Consider the following 22,961-nt stretch of genomic DNA (forward strand, 5'->3'; position numbering starts at 1 on the left):
GGCGTCCCCCAGACTCCCTTCGTGAGGATAGCAGCTGGCAAACTCGGAGCTCTGTTCCGTGGTGAACAAGTCAATTTTGGGGCGACCCCATTGGGAGAAGATGCAAAGAACTTGGCACTGGTGGAGCTCCCATTCATGGCATGATTGTAGCTCCCTGCTGAGGGAATCTGCAATTGTGTTGTGAATTCCCCGTAGATAAAAAGGAAAGAGATACATGTTTTGGGATAATACCCAGTACCAGATAGCCTGAGCTTCCTTGGACAGTATCGGTGAGCGGGTGCCGCCTTGTTTACAGATATAAAACATGGTGTTTGTGTTGTCAATGAAGATTGAAACCGCCTTGTTGTGGAGTTGAGGTTGGAATGATTTCAAGGCCGAAAACACTGCTCTTAGCTCCAAGACATTTATGTGTAGGACTTATTCTTCAGGAATCCATAGGCCTCTGACGTGGTGTTGGCCATATGGATTCCCCATCCCTCCAGGGAACCATCAGTGGTGACTGTGGCTTGATGAAAAGGGAGGCTGACGGGAGCGCCATGTGTGAGGTGCTTGCGATGATCCCACCACTGGAGAGTTCAGTGAAAGGATGGTGTGAGGACAATTTTGTTGTTCCAAGAGCATGATACTTCCTGCCATCGCGCATACAGGAACTCCTGGAGAGACCTCATGTGAAGCCTGCAATGTGGATGCAATGGGATTCAAGGGGACATAATGCCCAACAGAGACTTGATAGAGCAGGCTATTGTCACCTGTAATGTGGACAGTTGTCGAATCTTGTGCAGTATGGCTTTGACCCACTTCTCTGAGGGAGTAATAAGACATTCTAGGGTGTTGAGCCGTGAACCCGGGAACAGAGCGTTCTGAGATGGCGATACGCATGACTTCCGAAAGTTGATGGAGAATTCTAGAGAAGTCAGGCACTGGATGGTCTCCTCGATGCATTGCAAGGCTGGCAGCCATGAGGGAGCATGTATTTGTACCCCAGTTAAAGACAAGAAAAAAAGAAACCTTACCGCCGGTCTTGAGCAACACAATGGCGGTGGCTTAGTATGGAACCAGCGTATTAGTATTTATCCTGGGATCCGAATGGAAACAAGAGTACCAGAAACAAGAACCCACCAGTGGAACCAGGAGGAAAAAGGCAATGCCTGAAAAACCCTCGATTATATTGGCATACCAAAAATGATGACAAAACCAGGTCCAGAAGATTTAGGATGGGGAAGTGATTCCAGGAAAAATGATGAAGAAAAATAAATAAAACAGCTCCAAAACGGGAGTAAGAATGAATAAAGGCAAGATCAGGATGCAGATATCAGAACAACAGGAAGGCAGCAAGGGATGCGGAGAAGACAGAAGGGAGGATTTCAACAGTGGCTTTGTGCAAGAAGAATTGGAAACACGGCATCAGTACTTACAAAGTTGAGATGCGTCCGCTCACCGTCTCATTCCCCGATAAATGCAGCAGCGCATCTCGCAGGAGGGGGTCATCTTGGATTGGAGGACTGGACCGCTAAGGTGGATTCCTCACAAACGTAAAGGAACAGTAAGCAGCAGAAGTTGCCTACCATCGCCATAGTGACCACAGCGGCGTTCTGACAGTATGCCTCCTTTGAAGACCTGTCTAACCGGGTTTCCAAGGATGGAGTTGATGACATTTCCATAGAAATCTGCGGGCATGCACATTGAATGCAGGTTCGCATGATCATTCTGAGGTATCATATCTAGCACAGTGTATCAGGTATTGGAGTGTGCCTTGTGAATCGCAGATCTTACGTACTACATATTCCGGTACACAATCAATGATGATCAGGGAAGGCGTAGCCCTGGATCGCTGTGATCTGGATGAGCAGACAGGCTTAAGAAGAGAAGTATGAAAAAACTGGATGTATTTATTTCCATGAAGACGGTAAGGAAAGCTTGCAGGAAACTGGGTTTATGATCTTGTTCATCTGGATTGGTCCCATGTACAACATAGAAAGCTTGGAAAGTCTCAACTGTCTCAGAAGATAAAAAGTAGATAGCCAAACTCAAGTCTCCCACAGAATAAGGAGGTTGTTGTGAACGATGTCAGTCAGCATATCTCTTAACTTGTTCATGTGATTTCTGTAGTTGTTTGAGGGCTAGTTTGTGACCTTCTTGCATGGAAGAGATATGCTGGTTCACAGAAGGTATGAGGGTGACGGCAACCTTTGCTACAGGGAAGGTTGAAGGGTGACATGCATAGGCACTAAAAAAAAAGGTGTGCCAAGAGGAGTGCAATGTGTTGTTATATGCAAATTCAACTGTTGGTAATAGAGAGACCCAGTCATCTTGCATAAACATAGAGAAACATCATAGGCATTGTTCCATGGTTTGGAATATCCTCTCACTGAGACAGTTAGTCTGGGGGTGATAACCTGAAGAAAGGGTGCATTGTATTCCCAGACTGGACCAGAAGCGAGAGCTGTATTGCGGTCCTCTATCGGATATGATAACAGATGGTTAACCATGTAAACAAGATATGTCCTTTAGGAAAACACATGCCATTTCAGAGGCGTTAGGAGGTTTAGGTAGATGGGTGAAGTGTGCTTGCTTGGTAAAGGCATCAATGGTCACCATGAATGTGGTTTTTCCTTGAGATTCAGGTAGCTTGGTTACAAAGTCAGTGGCTGTGATTTCCCTGGGTCTATAAGGGACCCATATTGGGTTGCTGAAGCTTTCCAACTATGGCAGTGGTGGGTCGTTTGTTTTGGGCAAATATTTGACAGGTTGATACAAACTGACGAATGTCGGTATTCACAGTAGGCCACCAAAAATATTGAAGAGTAAAATCCTAAGTGGGTCGAATGCCTCTATGTCCCGCCCTCTTGCTGTCAAGAAAGAGGCCCATGATTTCTTGCTGTAGGTCGATATTTGCCACAAAGATTTGGTTGTGTTCCATTAAAAGCCCTTCTGGTAAGGTAAAAGAACCAACTACTCTGTCGGCAGGAGTAATTCTGAGGTATTCTTTGGCTTTGTTTTGAAGGTCACGAAGCAAGGTATTAACGTGGAATACTACAGTTCGAGAGTTAAACATGGTTCCTCCGGAACAGTTGCCGGATATGTTTCTTTCTTTGCGGGACAAGGCATCTGCGATAATGTTGTTAGAACCCAGAATGTATGTCAAAAATCGGTATTGGGCAAAAAAGTAAGGCCACCGGGCCTGCTGGCTGTTTCTGCATTCCATGTTTTGCAGTGCCCTGAGATTTCTGTGGCCTGTTCGTATTTCCACCGCATGTGCTCCAAGCAAAACAGGTCTCCAATCCTTAAATGCGGTTTGAATAGCCAGGAGTTCCTTTTCCAGGACTGTGTAGTTTCTCTCACTGTCAGAAAGGGTATGAGACAAATAGGCCACAGGATGTTTGTTGTTGTCGGACAGTTTTTGTAGTAAAACGCTCCTATGGCACATTCAGAGGCATCTGCCTCAACGCTAAATGGTTTCTTAGAATCTGGCTGACATAGAATACGAGCAGATGTGAAAGCTACATTCAATGCTTGGAAGGCATTGTCCCTTAGAGCATCCCATTTGAAGGGAACATTTTTCTTTAGAAGGTGAGTGATAGGGAGGACCATGGTAGCGTAATGCACAATACATCTTCGGTAAAAGTTGTACAGTCCGAGAAATCTCTGTACTTCTTTCACTGAACAAGGAGGTTGGCCAGTGTAATATGGCTATGATCTTTCTTTGATCCACCTGTGTACCAGAGACATTTCTCTGGTTTAACTGAAAGTTGTTTTTCTCGTAATCTTCAGAGCACTTCTTTCACATGATAGGATCAGGGACGTCTATTGGGGGTCGCAATTACAACCCCTGCAACTCCTCTGTGACCCCTGCCTCTGCCTGTGCAGAGGCAGGGAGAAACTGAAAGTAAAGAGGGCTTACATTAATTTTTGACGTTAGATTGACCCTCTGACCCACCCCCCACAGAACATAGAAGGTTCTGCCTCCCCTGCTCTATGCATGCCAGGAACCAGAGCTGGTTTCTTGCTTGCGTGGAGCATGGGAGAGAGGCCTGGCTGCAGGGGCGATCCTTGGAGCAGCAATGGATTTGGAAAAAGGTAAGCAAGTGGGTTGTTTTGCACATGTCTGTGCGTGCATGAAAGGGTGTGTGTTTGCTTGTATGTACATGTATATTATGTAATGTCTGTGAATGAGAGCATGATACATGGGCGGCTGGGTGTGTGCGTGAATGGTAGATGGTTTCCGTGAAAAGGAGCATGTGAATGATGTTCTTGTGTTCATTACCTAGATTAATTACCTGTAATCTTCATTACTCCTAGTCCTACTGTTCATCATCACACTACCTGCCAATGAAGCACCTTGCCTCATATGTAAGTACTGGGACAAGTAAGAGGGATGTGGAGGTAATGTTGGGCCATTGGGCTGAGTTTGGGGTTGAAGGAGGAGAGTTGGATGGATAGGGGAGGTGGCAGGAGTGTGGGGCAGGTGGGGAGTGAGCTATCAGGTAATGGGCATCCATGATACAGCAGGCATGATATATGTTATTAGTGTCTAGACTTGCATTTTGGTAAAGCAAGTCTAATCATTTCTTAATGTGGCAGGACATTTTTACAGGGCGTCTATGATAAAGTAAGTGAACCCGGACAATGGGTCCTTTAGGATGAGGTAACAGTATCTGAGATGGATGGGGATGCAGATCTTACTCAAACATCAATAATCAGACTGACTCAAGAAATTGGCAAAAGGTAGAGCTGTTTTAGTAACAAGTCTTTAAATCAGGGAATACAACGGACATCAACGAGCACCACACAGACTTATCTCGAAGCATTTAATAAAAAACAAAATTTTTATAGTAAAAACTCATCATATGTGATGTCACACTACGTGGCAAATAAGAAATAAACCTACGGGGGTTTGTGGTTAGTGAACGGGGAACATATACTTTCTCTGGGATGAAAAGATGTGATTGGATCTCTAAGGTCAGGTGGGCAACTAAGCCCATCCCAAGTGCAAGTCATCTTCTGTGTCATGAAAATATACAACATCCTATTGGCTTATCAAACTATAGGGCTCCTTAATACGTGGCCCTCTACAATTGGTTGGCATACTTGTACCCTTCTGGCAGTTTCCACATGCTAGAAGCACGCAACTGGGACTCCAGGTGCTGGTGGTTTGGCCTGGTCATGCCTCCCCACCCAATTAGCCCAACATCTATCATCACTCCTGCAGTCTGCCATTCAATTAATACCTTTGAACTTGGCCTTGCAGCGGCTCTCTATGCCTGAGAATAAAAGGGAATGAAGCATGGTATTTTCGTCTGGTCTCGGTGTAGCTCGACCCAAAGTCTATTCTCATCCGATGATTTGACTAGAGACCACATTTCTTAGCTCTTTGTTGTATTTTAATACCATCAAATGAAGAAATATTGGCACCCTCGATTGTTTTCATTATACCTCATACAGGAGCAGACATTGCTTCTCACGTTTTTGTATCTTCTCGAGAACATGGCCAGGGTCTCGGCGGCCCGACTCTTGACTCTGAGCCAGACAAGCCTTCATCGAATCTTCCTTCGCCGTCAGCTATTATTCTGCTGCGCCACACTTCCGATTCCTCCATTCATGGGGTTTTCTAAAGTGCGTTGTGGAACATCCAAATGCCATGTATTCCTAAGTATATACATTGTTGCATTGCCACAAACTATTCACTACATAGACAGCCTTATGATTACTTTGTCTACTTGCGTTACTTTGTCTGTACAATTGTAAAATGGTTTTGCATTTTCTTCGGTGCATCTCCGCACATGCAATCCTCTTCTCGGGCGAAATGTTACGTTCTTCCATACTTCGCCATCAGGGTCTATAGAGTCTATCTCCTTACTTCATATATATCTCTTCTATGTGCGTCACATCTACTTCATGTGATGTCACCAGTTCTTTCTTTTATTAATTTTCACACTTCTTCCAGAACTTCCTTCAGAAGATCATAATTTCTTCGTGGATACATATAGGGTTTTCTCATTGGATACCTTGTTTCAAGGACTTTTCACTGTATTGGCACTTTTACTGGTTTTGCACATGTCGCAATTTCCGGTTGCCAACATATAGACAGAATAGGTAGAATAGGGTCAGAACTTCCAGTAGAGGTACTTGGCTCCTCCTCTACATAAGCATGATAAGTGATATTACCTGTCTAGACTGACATTTCCGGAGTTGGGCAGCCACCGGCGCTACGCTTTTCGTGAAGACTCTTGGAGCTGATTTTAGGCCAAAAGACAGAGTCTTTAATTGATAATGATTTCCTCCTATGAATCAAGGGAAGCGTCTGTGCTTGTGATATATGGGAATGTGGAAATAAGCATTTTCCAAGTCCAGAGAGGAAAATAAGTCTCCCTATTCTATTTTGTCGAGAACATGTTGAACTTTTGTGATTTCAGGAACTTGTTTAGATGCCTAAGTTCTAGGATGGGTCTCCACCCACCTGACTTTTTTCTCACCAGGAAGTATCTGGAGTACGCTACACAGCCTCAGAGGGGGGATGGTACAGCTTCTAAAGCTCTCTTTTTTTAGAAGGGACTTTACCTCTTGTAGGAGACGTGGTAGATGTAGTTCTCTTTTCTTTAGGGGAGGCATTGATGGGCATTTGCCCAGAAACTCGAGGGTGTGACCCTGTCAAGTGATGTTGAGAAGCCATTTGTCTGTGGAGATGTCTTCCCACTGCTTTACAAATTGCAACAACTGGCCTCCCACTGGGGTGCTAAAGTGGGGGCACCGGTCAGGACTGCTTGGGCGTTTGCAGTCCGGTGGAAGATCTGCCCCTTTTCCGAGTACCCCTGTATGCTTGTGACCTTCCACAGTACGCCTCGTGCTAGCTGGTGCGAGATGGCTAATGGTAGGAGGGACTGTACTCTCTGGAGAAGTGTCCCTTACTGGAACGAAAGGGCTGCCTCTGCTGTTGCTGGGTGCCTAGGGATTGTGCGGTATCTGTATCAGCCTTGATGGCCTGTAGGGTATCGTCCACCTTGTACCCAAAACATTGATATTCCGAGGAGAGAAAGAACAAGGACTCACAACAGATAAACGTGCAGTAAAATTCTGAAGATGGTCACAAGCGGTGGAGCTAAGGAGGGCTAATGACATTGGCTGGTGCAGTATAAACCAAAGTAACAGGAATAGGCTATATGAGTGACGAGCAATTTTAAGCTTGAAAGCAAAACTGCTTTAATATTACTGAGGATTACTGACAACGGGGAATATTCATGAACTTACATTTACTTACATTTCTGTACTTGCATTTCTATCCCCTATACAGGGACAGAACTATTTTTAAACATCGAAGCATAACCTGCCCTGTATGGGCCCATCATAGTGAAAGGGGTGGAAACCTATATGGCACTGGTATCAAGCATGTGCACCCGACACTAATATATTGGAGGGCAGCGAGCAAATCACTTGTAGAAGGAACCAGTCACCTTTGTGACTATGACGGCCTCTGCAATTTTCTGCATCACATGGGATCAAAAAGCGCACCCTCTGAGCTTTTTTGAGCTGTGTGATCCTTTCTGATTTTTGACCTGTTTTCTGTCAATTGGATGCTGAATGCAGAATTCTATAGTGACTTAATGAAGAACAAGCTTGGGAATCTGCTTGTGGATACGATTTGGAGTCCTTCCCAGATTCACAAGTTCTCTAATCATTCCACGTCATGAGTTCGGGCACAGAACTATTTATTTTTAAATAGCAAAAACTGTTGGTTTGTTTATTTTTCAAATAAATAATATAAAATCCTTTTTGTCATGACAATCACCTCAGAGAGGTTGCACATTTGTTTTCTCCCATTATGCCCAGCATCCAGATAGACATCAGCAGTTATTTTCTTGGCTAAGATATAGTTGCTCTTGATTGGTAGCTTTTGTATCAGTGTTTCTCCTTTTACACTATCTGAGTTTCACCCCCAACATTCTTCAAAAGTTAATGTATTTTCCATAGCAGCATAATAGCAGCATAATAGTTTTAGGTAGTCCAATAAAAGGTATCAAAACTCCTCGAAATGTTGTGATTCTCCTTTACACACATAGGGAGGGTGGTAGGGAAATGGGTAATCTATTTGACAGGGCAAAAGCACAGAACTAAAAAGGGGTTCACAAGAAACAAAGGATGGACTGTCCGGCAGTAATAGGTACCCAGTAATTACAGGGATAACACATTGTAGGGTTAGTTCTACCACTTTACCTCCAGTCTAGGAAGGGTTTTAGATCCTCTGGTATAATTTCCCCATTGTAATTCCTAGTTCTTCCTAACCAGAGTACTGCGGTCTAGATGGGGCGATATAAACCCCTACAGGACCTAGGGAAATGACTAAACAATATAAAAAATTGATTTTAAATGTCAAGATGGAGGAGTAATTCAAAATTAAAAGCATCCTATGCTAGGATGATCTAACGCTCTTGGAACAATGTCCAATCTCCATCATAATCCACACACAGTTTCAGGATGGTCGCACCCATTCAATACACTCACAGTTTCATGGTGGTTTTAAGTGCCATAGCACACTTCTTTAGTTGGCCTTGGCAGGTGATCCAGAAGATTGTTGTCCTCTGGGACTCTGTGGACAGCTGGTACACTCCTACTGGGTTAAGAATGTTCAGATTACACCTCTTGCCTATGGACTCTCGTTGTGCTCTTTCAGTGCAAAACACCATGAAGCGTTTGCCTTCTTTTGCTAGAGGGCCCCTTGGACTATTGCCAGGGCAAGACTATGCAGTTCCCCTCCTTGCCCAATCAGTATCTGTAGTGTGTGGCTTGGTGCATTGTGTAAATGGATGGAATGCATCATGGAAGTTGGAACCCAGTGGCCTGGGGATTCCAGATGGGACTGTTGAGACACACAGGATGGGAGCCCTAACTAGAACAATGCCTCTGTACTGCTCTCCTATATTAACTTTCTAACTCGCCCTGTAACCAACAAAGCAGTTCTCACCTGCACTTACCTGTCCAGTTTGCTTCCTGGCTTACCTTATTTTCCTGCATACTACAGTATTCATAGGTAGGATTCACCAACAACCACCTGGGTCCTTTTCATGCTGCACTAACTTAACCCCTCAGCCGAGGATCGCCCTCCTGAACATAAGGCTGGTTCTCCATAAGCACTCAAAGTTTCAAACTTCTTTTTAGCTCTGGTGTCTTTGCAGCTGTCACCTGGATCTGCGCTAGACTCCCCAGCCGGCTATTCTCTTACTTTTCTTCCGCATCCTCTGGACCTGCATTAAGAGGTGTAATTGGTAGGTCTGTTTACACATCAGCCCATTGTTGAGTGATTGTTTGCTAACTGGCTCCATCGCCTCCCCATGTTTGCATGTCTTTGCTCGTCATGTAATCAGGTGTTGTGTCCATCCTAATAATTCACTAGGGCTCAGCTTTTAGTCCCCTTGCTCTGAGGTCTCAAATACAGTGTTCACCATGTTGGGGTCAGGCCCAAGTATAATGGCGTCCTCACTTTCAGGCTACCCATGCCTTCTATGAATGCACTTGCTCGCAAAACCTAAGTTCACACTGTGCACGTACGCTCTGTGTGACTCCCTCTCTTTGCAGGCACCTCAATGCTTCGGGCTCAGGTACGTGGTCCTCTCGAAGGTGTGCGTGCCCAAGCTATGTTTGGTGACGAACCCTGCTCCATGAGCTGACTTGCAGGTTGAGTCCCGTGCAGGTACCTGCCATCCCACATATATGGACCTCTGTGTAAACATTTCCAGAGGCCAATTCTCTCAGGGTTTCTCCCCCTAGGAGTATTCCACTAAGTGTGGTACTACAGGGCACTCACTTTTCATGCAGTACGTTTTCTGAAGGCTAATACTAGGGAGACGTCCCTTAAGAGGTGAGTACACAGTGTGTATTGGTGCACTTAAGGGGCTTCTGAGGAACCTCATGGTGACCATTCATGTACCACGTCCAAGAGGTCACCTAACATATCTGGTGGCTTCCTCTGGTCCTTAGTGTTCCCCAGTGCTCCTCTTTGGGTCTCTGCAAAGGGTACTCCATCACACCACAGACTTGCCCTTAATCTGCTGGCGATACAATTCAATCAGAGGGCTGACCCAATCTCCTCCACGTTTACATGTCTATGGATCGCTGCTATCCTTGCCATCCCATGATGCACTCTCGGTGCCCCGAAGCACCACCATCATCTACGGCCAGTGTCGCACTTTTCTTGGGATGCACCTGAAATCTTTGCTCTGAGACTGTGAAACTCTAGTGCAAGACTCATAAAGTCTTTCAGCCTCCCCAAGAAGGCTACAGTTCCACTGGTGCCATTAGTGGATGCATCCTACGCAGGAGCCCTTACCCCACTTTCATGTGTGTGACCCAGTCCTCCCACTTGATCCAAAGACCAGGAGACACCAATGGGAACACAATGTCTGTTCTCCATTTCGTTTTCTGTGGGCTTCGCATTGTCATAACCAATTGGTATCACAAAGTCTGCTAGGCAAGGGCCTCACATATCATCTGCCGTCCAATGATATGAGATGGACGGCGCCAAAACCTTTTCTCTTTAGTAATATGGAGGGCCTCTTGGTTGCACTTGTAATAACCATATTTTTGTTTATTGTAGCATGCCATTTTCATTAACAGACACCAAGATGATTTATGGGTTTTACGCAACTCCAAATATATAGACTGTAATTGAAAATGAAACAATATAAATGTCATTGCTTTTTTTATATAAATATTTCTCTCAAACGCCACTAAATTATCCTCTTCAGTGCCACCTGTTGTTCCTTATTAGAATCAGTATATGTCTGAATCAGTCGTCGAAGTGAGCGGGAATGGTCGGGAGTGGCGTTCCACTACTTTTATTTTTACTGTTCACAGTTCCACTACTTCTATACACACTTCTACACTTTAACACCCAATAACAGTTACAGTTAAATGTAGATCTGTTTAAACTCAATTGGCTGTCAACCAGCATGGCTGCAGACCCATGAAAAATGTGTTGCGCGTTGCTCCCTTCTTGCCTACTCTGCCAAGGTCACAGCTCCACTACTTATTTTGATACACTTCCACCACCAACTGTCTGAATAGGAAGTGTGCAGACTGAATAGTTGATTACTTTCTGATCCTTGAGATGGAAAGACCTAGTAGGGACCTCTGTCAGCCCTGCAAAGAAAATGTAGAAGGGAATGACTGCGCGAGAGGAGACCGGTCCTTTCTCCAACGATGATATTGAGGTCAAACTACCGAGCACACCATCTGCTTCAGCATTCCAGGCTGAGTCTTGGATGTAGAGTTTTTTAAAAACCCAATAGGGTGTGCCAAAGGCCAAGTTCACATTTTGATCTGCCTCAAATATTTGTTTGAGGTAAGCCCTGGAACCCCAGCTAAACAGTCTTTCTGGTCTCCCTCTATATGAGGCGGTACTTGCAATACCAGCACAGCAAAGTGGTTAGGGTGGCCATGCAGTGAATGCAGCACATACAAAAGTGCATCTACTCTTGCATCACACCACAAGGGTCTAGGCCAGCGGGCTGCTGCCCATATGCTAGCAGGAACTGCAGAGGAGACCACAGGGGCTTGTCGGTTGTGTCAGTATTTGCGGAATTGACTCTGCTGCAGTGTTCATTAGAAGCGAACAGATGCTCTTATGAGCTGCTTTGTCCTAGACCAAGTGCTCCAGGTCAGATTTTGAGGTGGGAGATTTTGCTCCCTATTTTTAAACTTTCAGAGTAAATGCAATTTCAAAGAATTAAAAATTAGTTTTGTCTGCCACAAGAGTACACAATCCCGCTGACACATCCAAAAAGTTAAAACTGTATGGAAATCATTACACAGCAGCAGTCAATATCATGACAGAACAGCAGGTCCCTCTCAAATTAACAGATAAATCACAGCTTGTAGTAGAACAAACACCCTCTCCCGAATGGAGCAGATGAGCACTAACGCTGTGAGCTTCTCCTGCATGCAAAGATTAGGTACAACAGTAGCATAAACATTTTAACGATTCACACACGCAGAACAGGTAATCTTGAGTAGGTGCCGATTAGACTTCCCTCGCACAAACAGAAAATTCGAACCAGGGCAACAGTAATGCAAGCTGTCAACATGTAGAGCAAGTGGAGTAGATCCATGCAAGTTAAGCAACAGTAGAAGATACCCACACAGAGAACAGATACGGAATGGGTACATAGAACAGGCACAACATAGGCTTCAGGAGTACACACTCCCCTCCTAATACAGAAAAGGTATGCCATGGACCTCGGTAGATCATTCTTTCCTTGCATGTAACGGGAACGGGAACGTCATGGGTCTCAACAGTACAAGATTACCACAGTGAAGTCTGTCACAGCAGTGGAGGTTCCCCTCCCATAGAGAAGAAACTGCATGGGATGGAGCAGCGCAAGCATCCCCACACTGAACAGGTAACTAAAGGACCTCAGAAATGCAAGCTACACTCGCATAGAATGGAAACAGCGCACACTTAGCAGTCCACAATCCCCTCACAAAGAACTTTCTCAGCAGGGGTTAAGTGATCCAAGCTCTCACCACATAGGCCCTCATTACAAGTCCGGCGCTGGACCATGGTGCTATTAGCCGGACTCCGGCATGGTGGATGGCGGAATTACCGCCCCATTCCAAGGTGAGTGGGGCGGTAATTCCCCATTCACCATTTGCCCTTCCTCATTCCCATTTTTGCCCCATAGGGCATAATGGGAATGGGGAAAGGCGCTAAGTACGGTGCCGCAAATTGCGGCACCGTACTTAGCACCAATGTCACTTTGCAGCATGGGTTTTAACGCCTGCAAAAAGCAGGCGTTAAAACCCGGGACCTCTTAATCAGGTGTTAAGGGTTAACGCCTGACTTGTAATGAGGGCCATAGAATACAAATAGTATAACCACAGTGGGAGCCCGTCCCACATATAGCAGGAACAGCTAAGTGCCTCTGTAGTTTTAACTCTCTTCATATTTAATTGATAGCAACATAGGCTAACTCATCTTCCGGTATCAGAAAAACTCCACACAGTAGGAATTTAGTAAACTGAAATTGGAAGGAATTCAACCTTGGAACAACAAATTATTTGTGTACCATACATCACTCAATATGCCTTTTCATTTTATGCTTCTTGTAAAACACAAAAGGAAACTACCCACAATGTAAATGGAAAAGTATAAAAAAAGAAGCAGCAAACTGTTATTCTGTGAATCACCCTGACTGGTAAAAAATGTTTTCAAATCTGCGCACACAGCATGTGCGAATTAGCGATCATTTTGACTGTTTGTAACCAGTGTGAAATACTCTCAACTTGCATTCCACCGTTTTATCATAACCATAGCAACAGGGCCTCTTGGTTTACTCACAGTTCTGGTTTTCCTATAACCCTCTCTGCTTCTACCGTTCTCTTGTAGACATCTCAGTATCTAGGCTCAACAGTCTTTTAGGTTTCTCCACAGGTCCCTGGTATCAGGATCCACTACACCTAGACCTGATATCTCCAGAGACATTCCTAGCCATCAGCATCTCACTTCTGTTCCCAGGCTTAGTTCTGTTAGAAATGTTCCTCATTACTAGAAAAACAGATAGGTATTTATCTCACCCCACCTCCTTCTCTGGATGCTTGTCAGGCAAACAATATTGATTTTAAGTTGCCATTCTGCCACATAACCTGGCAAGCTTCCATCAGGCCACCAACCTCCAGCGCTGTTCCTCTCCTTGGCCTCTCCGTAAATCAAAGAAGCTGCCGTCATTCCTATCCGTCATTCCAGGGAGCTGCTGTCCGCTCTCCATCCTGCTCTTGTATCAAGGGGTTGGTTCTTCATGCTTCCGAATCGCTCAGGTTTTCCCCTGTACAGTGCTTCTCTGGCTCCTTTTATTCTCCCCGAGTTCAGCTAGTAGACCTTGAGTTTAGCTAACCAATTGAAAATGCCCCCAATGGAACTGAACATTTATAATCCAGAGACATATGGTTTCAACCTCTGAGTGGGGGCCTATCAACTTCAAAATTTATATAGTGTTGACTATTCTGAGAAAAAGTTTTTTCAAATGTTTTTTTCTAATGTGTGTATATAACTGTCTTTTGCATTGTATGAAATACTGTGTACATGAACATGGATATTTATTGGTTCTTTTTTGTACATATTGTGCTTGATTTGGAATTTATGTTGAGTTAATAGTGCTTGGTAATTGACAGACCTTGCTTATGAGTAATAATTGAAATAATAAAAAGTCACTTCTGTATAATGCTTAAACAGAAGTACGAAATGGTGATTTTTGTAAAATGTATCCCTATGAAAACTTAGGTGGACACAGAAAACTAGATAGCTTGTGCCATATTTCTGGTATTGAGAAGTTTATTATAAATTAAATTTATATATATGTTTAGTGAACCTGTCAGGACACTTTTTTGTTTTGTCCTTTTATTCTCCTGCCTTCAGGCCTGGGTCTCTCTCCCTGCTGTATTGCTTACCACTCCAAAGTATTTGAACCTTTTTTATATATCTCATTAATTTAATACAAATTACAGGGAAACAATTCATTTTTGGCACAAACTTACAAAACATTATGAAATTGTTTGACAGAACAGACGACCAGTGTCCCTAACAATGGGTGAGAGGATGTGGGTGTAAGACCAGATGATGCTGGGGAGGTAGAAACATGAACCAGGGACACATAAATGCAGACGCCCGTACGCGCTGCTCTTCCTTTTAACTTGCTGCAGCAAACTCATCGATCCATTGTGAAGGATTTCCTCCTTTCACTGCCTCCTTTTCTGGTTGAACTCCATCAGTGCTTTCAGCCCTAGAGGCAAGGATTTAGCCTGCCCACCACCAGGAGACACCCATCTCCACATTTTCCATACGAGGTGCGCAGGAACACTGGCCACCAACCAAACGACTGGGGCGCGCCCAGATGCATATCTAGCGGGTCCGAATACGCAATAATGGCCTTCTGACAAGAGTTTCCCAATCACAACATACCCTGAACCAAGACAATCTAGGGCCAGGAAATCAATAGCCCCTGGACCTTGATCCGCCACATGTTTTGTGTGCTATAGTACACCTACCAGGCACATAGCTCCTCCGAACTAGAACATCGAAGAGGCCCCCCCACACTATATTTACGTACCCCAGGAGGAGACAACCTTCGAGGGGTGCCCCGAAAAGAAACTGAACGCTGTCCTGAAGAAGGCAACGGTTAAAGTTATAGATATCTGCTGAAATGTCTCACTGCATGGACAGATAGGCTATTAGCCTTTGCCGCACGGTTTAAGGAGGCTGACTTACAATTAGAAAGCCCTCCACAATAAAGAAAGTTTTTGGAGTATTGACGTAGACCTGCTGTTTTGATTTAATCACGAATCAGCCTAGACAAGTAGTGATCCACATTTTGGATTTGCTGGATGCCTAGTCTCAAGAAATATATAGAAAATGTCATATGAGTCGCACTGATTGTGCACCAACTAACACTAAAGTTAGAATATGTGTTATATATGCCATGCATTATTGATTTGCTGTATATAATCCTTAATGTGCATGTTTTTCTTTATGTTGTCATTTTGTTTTGCCCTTTACGGGTCGCCATTTGATCATTGAACTGATTTTAGAATCAAAAAATATAACCAATAAATATATGTTTTTATTTACTTTTCATCGTTCCACTACGTGAGTTAATCTACAAGGATAAGTGCTGTTAATCTTGATTTTGACAAACAATTTTGTACTAAGAAAAGTACTGCATTCGAAGGCCCTCCACTTCCCACTGGTTCTTGTCATTTTTGTTCTTTTTGTTTTTGTCATATTCACCTGTGCTACTGTCAGTCCAGAAATAAGATGAGGTTCTAATCAGGAAAGCAAATGTTGGGAGCCCACCAATGTATTCCTGTCATTCTTGTGTATCCAGGGAGCTGCTGTCAGCTCTCCACCCTTCTCTTGTATTAAGGGATTGGTTCTCCATGCTTCCGAATCGCTCATGAATGAACCAGGAACAAGGACACTAGAGCATGATATAGGAACGGGATAGTGGAACAAGTGATACGTTTTAGGATGAAAGGGTGAGGGAGAAGTGCCATGGGGTAGTCGTAGAAAGGTAAGGGGAGAGGAGAACAGAAAGACGTGGTGGCGTAGAATGCTATTCAAGTGTTTCTTCCGAAAGGAGGAGAGCTAGGTGGATTTAAATAGAGATAGAGTGGGAATAGAGCAGAGAGAAAGAGCATTCCAGAGTAAGGGAGCAAGGAGCAGAAGAGAGCGAAAATGAGAGGTCATGCAACAGGCATGAGAGGTGGCAAGGAGGTGAGCCGAGCATGATCCTTAGGAGCGAGGGGAAAAGTAGGGAGTGAGCTGGGCCGATAGGTAGGGTGGGGCTAGTCCATGTGTAATTTTGAAGATGATGAGAGTGAATGTATACTTTTCCCTATGTCTCATAGATAACCAGCCTAACTGGCTGGCTGGGGAGGAGGGCAAGGTGAAGTGGGGAAGGTTGAAGAGTGTATGAAGGGTTAGACATGAGGAGAAGGTCAAGTATCAGGGTTAGTGGGGGCAAAGGAAGACCTTGTTGCAGGACAGGAGGGTAGAGGTGGTGGAGAAATTGAGCAGGTGGTGGAGATAAAAGTTCATTTGCAAGGATATTTTGAATTTTGGACATTTTTAAAAGCAAAATAGAGAGTTAGATCGTTAGCGGATAGAATAGAGGAGATGGAGGAAGGTTTAGAGGGTGAGAGAATTGAGCTGAGAGATTGTTGAAGGCACCTAGCTTAAGAGGATTGAGATGAAAAGAGCGAAAGATAGAAGTCACATTTGGCAGAGTTGAAAGCAGAGTAGTTGTTTCGAAGAGCTGTCAGATAGAGCTGGAGATCTGTGGAGTGTCTAGATCAGAGGTCGCCAAACAGTCGATCGCCTGCGCTGAAGATACCGAAAAATAAACATTTATCCTAAGTTATATTATTTAATGGTGATTTTTGCAGCCATGTTCCGTGTTTAGGATCAAAACCCTAGTCGGCCCAATTGCAGGCAGAGAGCTTGGCTACTGTGCCACTTGGAACTGCTTGTAAATCCACTGACAAATGTCAGTATCACGTTATGCTTCTGCAGGCCGCCTGTAGTACCACAGTTGGCCTTGTGCGCCCCCACGACATTCTTTCTTAAGCAAGCTGCTCTTGTTTGCCAGAGATGTTGGAGGGGCTGTGGCAGGATCAAGATCATTGTGACCAAGCAATGAAAATATCACAGTAGCACTGCTGCTCGCCTGGAAATGTTCAAAATAATATTTTTAAAAATGGTGCAATTTCTTTCCAAATTCCACACCGTACATTTCCACTTTAAATCACTTCCATGACACAAGTACACCCACTTTTAGTACATTAAGCAATCCATAGACACACTGTATAGTAGAAGCCTACCAGGGTAGTTCAGCAGGTTGACAGACCGATGCTGAGATGTTATATATTCAAAACTACAGGTTGTTAATCGTATGACTTTTTGCAATGCATTATAAACAAAGTGCTATACAATGTGTTTGGCAAGGGTATGGGTGGGCTGGTTGCTTGCTTATACTCAGGGCTGAGGTGAGGATATTTCTGCCCCTGTGAAAATCAAAAGTTGGCACCCATGAACCCACAGTTTAATTTCCTAAAAACTGCTGTCAGCATAACAGAAGCATTTGTGATTAACCAGTTTGACAAGCATATAACATCTTTATAAATATAACTTGTGCTAAAACACAGAGGGGCACACAAATAATAATGATGTGTTATTTATATAGTGCCTTAATCCAAAGCGCTTTACAGAGCACATATTTACATGCAATATCACCCAACTGAAATTGGTACGTGTATCGACCTCAGAAGGATGAAAGGCTGAGTTGGCCTTGCCGGGATTTTAACCTGCGACCTGCAGATCACGCTCAGATAGCAGCAGCGAGCGCTCAACCCGCTGAGCTATTTTACCGGCAAATAACAGAGTATGTGTGGTGTCTGACAAAAAAAACATTTCAAAGAAAACATTTGAACGCAAGCAACATTTTTCAATTTGGAAATTACTTTTTTTTTATTTGGAAAATAATAGTGTACCTTGCATGTAGAAAGCCTGCATAAAACGCAAAGGAAGGGGCACAAAAATTACAGGATATTTGTATGGTAGTCCAACAAATATCTGTCTTTTTGAGACAGCTACTAATAAATAATAATGCAACAAAGAGGTTTTTGAAGTTCTTAATATATTCGTGAAGGCATAGGTTATTCCATCTGTTTATAGAGGGGAAATAATCGAGCCAAAAAAATATTGGTAAAAATTCAGAGGCTTATAAATATCCCCACCCCGATATCGTCCGCTAGTAGCTCTCCACTGTTGGCATCCACTTCAAGTAGCTCTAGCTAATGTAAAGGTTGGAGACCCCTGGTCTAGATGGTGGCCAAGTACACAGGATTTTCCTTATTTCAGAGTGTGTATGGTAGGTGTAATCCAAGGCTCTGGAGGCGAGTGTTTAGGAGTGAATGCAGTAAGAGGGAAATAAGAGGAGAAGGGAGCATTAAGAGCAGCGTTAAAGTTAGTGAAGGCTTTATTAGTGGGGGGGAGCAGTGAATTTTACATTGACGGAGAGAGAGTGGTGTAAATCAGGGAGGTCGGTGGGGAATTTGGAGGAGGCAAACTTGCACTTTGTAATGGAAGTGGTAGATGAAGAGATTGGGGTGGAAGTATGAGTGGAGATTGAATGATCAGAGGGAAAAGGAGCAATGGAGAAATTGAAGGCAGAGAGTTGAGGCGAGTTGAGACGAGATAAGATTAAAGTCAAGGGATTTACCATTTGAATGGGTGGGCAGAGTGGACAGAAGAGAGAGAGTGGTTAAGGAAAAGAGAGCTAAATTCAGTGGAGAGAGGGGGAGGTTAAAGGCAACAGTGACAATGAGGTGATGATGGGGACGATGGGAGTCTGTTAGTTGGTAGAGGGGGTCAATAAATTGACCAGCGGGACCAGGTGGCCAATAGAGAGATATCAAATTGTATAAATTTGTGAGGCTGATTGGTAATTCGAAAACAGTTCTGTTCTTCCTAAATGAGGGGCTTTGAAAGTTTAAAGAACAGTGCTTCTGCCACCGCAATCTTGATTTTGACTGCACATGCAGCACACAATTGCATGGCTCCAGTTCCCCTGCTCTATATTGCCTCTGGTGTTCCCTCAGATCTGAAGATCTGTCTCACTTGCATGCCTCCTCATCTGATGCTCCTGGCAGGTAAACCATGTTCTCAATGTGGCTGCTTACTGGGACTCTGTGGTGTGGTCCAGCTCGTGTCGACTCAAGCAGGACGTGGCACTCTGCGTCTTTTCGGTTCCCCCCTGTTTTCTCTCCTGCAATGCTGTAACAGTCTGTTGGTATCTGCAGACTTTGGAAGACTATTCCCTCCCTGCTCTCCCAGTATTGGGGCTAACCTGTTCCTTGTGGCTAAAAGGGCCTATGGGAGCCTGCCTCACTTACCTCCCAGGAGGCACATCAGGTAGTGGCCGGATCAACCGTGTCCCTAACGCCCCGATACCCATACAAGTTCACTGGAGAAGTTCCTCAAACTCAACACACTTGAAAGATAGAGATATTGCAAGTTGGAGCCAGACCATGAAGAGATATGTAAACCAGGCAAGGCATTTTAAATGGTACCCTCTGTCCAACAGGAAGCCAGTGAAGGGACTTCAGTGGACCAGGAACTGAATGAGATTTAGGAAGATTATGGATGTGTCAAATGGCTGAATTTGTATAATACCTAGTTGCATACCCCTCCTTTGAGCACTTTTTGGAAGAACATGGAGCTTGCCTGCAGCTTTGGACCAAAGACCAGGACAAGGTGCCTGAGGGTGCCTCAGCCACATCAGCTCAACAGGTAGAAGCATAAAAGATCCCCATCTCAGGAGCAGAGTCCAGCACCCGGAAGTCCAAAAGTATTACTTTTGGTAAGTGATGTTGCTCAGCAGAACAACCATGACTTTGAGTTGACATCAAGCCAAGTAGCAAGTCCATCGAAACTCATCCGAAACAGCCCCTTCTAATACAGCAACCTGCTAACTCAGCCATTGAGCCTGTTTTGTCCAGTCAAATCAACCAATCGAGCTGAATCGAGCCAGCCGCTTTGCAGAGAGCACCAGTGTGATGGGCCTGTCAAGCCACTTCACCACCATCAAGACACCCACATTCAAGTTACCGTTATGCCCTCTCGAGCCATCGATCGAGGTCATGAATCAAAGAGAACCGTTGAAGTTGCTGAGCAAAGTTGAGCCATCAAACCGGCTACTGGGAAAGCAAAAAACTGAGTTACCAGCATTGGACCATATCTCAAACAATGCGAAGGGCCCTCAATACTGTCTTGATGCTGTTGAACTATCATTAAGAAACTAAGGTAGAGAAGTGGTCAGTTAGGTGTCATTCCCACACATCGGATGCACTCTGACCCCCTGGACGTAGGACCTAAAGATTGGTTAGATCTGCATTTCCTACCATGGCCAAAGACATTTAAAAGGCCTCTTTTGGGCTTTCCCTTTCTTTAGTCATTTGCCCATTTTTCCTACTGCAGCTTAGTTTCTGGCTGTTCAGCTTTCCAAAAGTTTATATATGCAGCCAGTATTTTCTGTGTGTTTTTTTTGCAGGAGTGGGTTATTGGTGTTTTTAGTTATACCGTGTGTTTTTTAAATTTATTTTAAACTGTATTTTTATAGAGCCTTGCTCAGGCATAACGTTTATTTTAGTACTTACCGTTTGTTGCTTTTTTGGAAACCTCTCTTGTTGACACACCCGCAGGGTATAGCCTTCTCTCAGCCCATGTTACCAAAGCATGGCAAAGGAGGTATGTTATCTTCTCTTGTCTATTTACTGTTATGTTTGAAACACCTCTGAGCCAGTTTGTAGTGCAGGTTTGGGCAGAGTCCATAACAGCCTTTATTCTCCCCATTTAATTCTTCTGGCTACGTTAGCTGCTTTAGTAGTTTCAAATAAATAAAAGGGTTTTGTGGCGAACCTAACAGCAGAAAATGATTCAAGAGCTTCTTAATATGGCAGAAGAATACCCTTGTTGGAGAACCTTTGTTGCAGGTAAGCAATATGTCCTTACTCACTGCAGTCTATGGTAGCCTAGGTCTCGGAACTCCTCTCATGTGATCCACCCCATATGATCCCCCCCTCCGATCCATCTTCTCTATCATGTCTGTAAAAAGGTGTCCACTTGAGCGGAATCAAATGTCCTTTTGAAGGACACCGATTGGGAGGGTGGAGGCGGGGGTTGGGTCTGTGATTGCTCATATGTGCAGCCCTCCTCTTGTTCTTAAAGTGCTGTGCCCCTGCTTCCAGTACCGCCCAATGACATTTGTCATCTTGTGCCTAATACGGAAAGGGGCGAAGGGCTAAACATACCATAGATGCTGCAATGGGATACTTGTTAACTTTTTATCTGAAAAGTCTGATCTAGTCTAAAGTTTTCTTTCATCAATCCTTTTTTGTGTGAAAACATTGTGGCTATGTCCAAACAGGGCTTGTTTCTTCCAAATGTGAGACTGTGATAAGCTTTGTTTGCGTCCCCTCCATTGTAGTCTTATAAGAACCTCCTTTACAGTGCTATATCGCAGTTGGTTTAATGTGTCAAGGGCTTTTCATACATCAGTTGATCCCATAGTCCTGATTATAGATACCTTAATGTTTTTATTTTCCTATCTTGCTAAATCTGTAATTGTCTCTCCTCTTTTTCTGCTCCTATCGTCTCTCCTCCTTATCCTTCAGAAGCACCTCATTTCCGGCGGAACAGATCCCACAGCCTTCTCCAAAGAGCAGTGCCTGGTCAAGGAAAGAGATGAACGATACCTACGCTGTGGTGAAAAAGACCCGCACGGGTGCCCCCCGTGTTACCAGCTCCCCGGCGTCCCTAGCCTCCCGATGCCAAATGCCACCCTCCACCGCCACCCAGTATGATAATGTAACACCCCTAAAGAACTCTGGTGGGGCTATCACTGATCCTGTGTACAGCACAGTCAGGCCCAAATCCAAGATATCTGTTAGCCCCACAACCCAGAACTCTGAAGGGCAAAAACTGAACGGCAGCTGGACAGCACCACCTACCTACTCCCTGGCCGGGGCACCCGCCATCCCAGAAAAACCACAAGAAAACAACTATGCTGCCATCTACATCCACGGATCAGGTAACATGGGGCCTGCAGACAGGCAACGGTCGGCCAACAATTTCATGCTATTTAAGTCCTGGTGCTGTCTTGTGACTAAAAGAGATCACTGAGGGACCATCAAATACATGCTCACACAAGAAGGCTTGCCATCTGGTTGCCCTCTAGTACCCAGTGATGGAAATAATCTTTCAGGGTTTATATGCAAGGAATAATGGCTGATCTTCGGGCCGAATGAAGGATGCATAACTGACACGCCCGGGTCTGCTACACGCCGGGTTTGCGATGTATTGTCATCGTTCTTTGTGGTTCCAGGTACTGGAATAGAAAGGACTCTACAGGTCAAGACTGAGGTGCACTGGCAGGGATGTGTGTGAGTCTCAGTACAGAAATGTCAGGAAGTGCTACAGTTACATGTCATTTCATCGAATGAAAAACAACTAATCAAATTTAAGCGCATTCAAAACAGCTAATACCAAAATAACAAATTTATTTTTGGTTGTTTTGGGGGTTCCCCTACCAAAGCCACCTTTTTTTTTTAGTAATACTTTCCCCCACCCCCAAAACCACTATTACAGCAGCAAGGTTAAACCATATGAAAATGAGAAAACTGCACCCCACCTCACATTCCCTTCCTTTCTCTATCCATCATCCCTCGTACTCCACTCAACTGCCCCATCTGTATTTCATACTCTCTTGAATCATTTCAACTTACTACCCCCTCTGAATTGTCATCCATCCTCTGTGGAGAAATCCCTTGATGTGCTCCCATAGAGCCTAGAAGACCCATCTGGAGGCAGTGCTGTGGTTCCCTTTTGGCTGCCTTTAACATCCTTGCATTAGGTGAGCCTG

At 44.4% G+C, this 22,961-nt stretch overlaps 1 protein-coding gene across 2 annotated transcripts in view; it reads left to right on the forward strand.

The window, feature by feature from the left end:
• The window catches only part of PTPN18 (protein tyrosine phosphatase non-receptor type 18), a 674,845-nt gene that overhangs the window by 543,479 nt on the left and 108,405 nt on the right, over nucleotides 1-22,961 (forward strand). For both annotated transcript variants that reach the window (XM_069647567.1, XM_069647566.1), the window contains exon 13: nucleotides 21,715-22,130. In XM_069647567.1, the coding sequence (XP_069503668.1) occupies nucleotides 21,715-22,130 (416 nt within the window). The remainder of the gene's footprint in view (nucleotides 1-21,714; nucleotides 22,131-22,961) is intronic.

The sequence above is a fragment of the Ambystoma mexicanum genome, chromosome 2q (genome assembly GCF_040938575.1).
Source record: "Ambystoma mexicanum isolate Mex_15411 chromosome 2q, UKY_AmexF1_1, whole genome shotgun sequence".
NCBI classification, from domain to species: Eukaryota; Metazoa; Chordata; class Amphibia; order Caudata; family Ambystomatidae; genus Ambystoma; species Ambystoma mexicanum.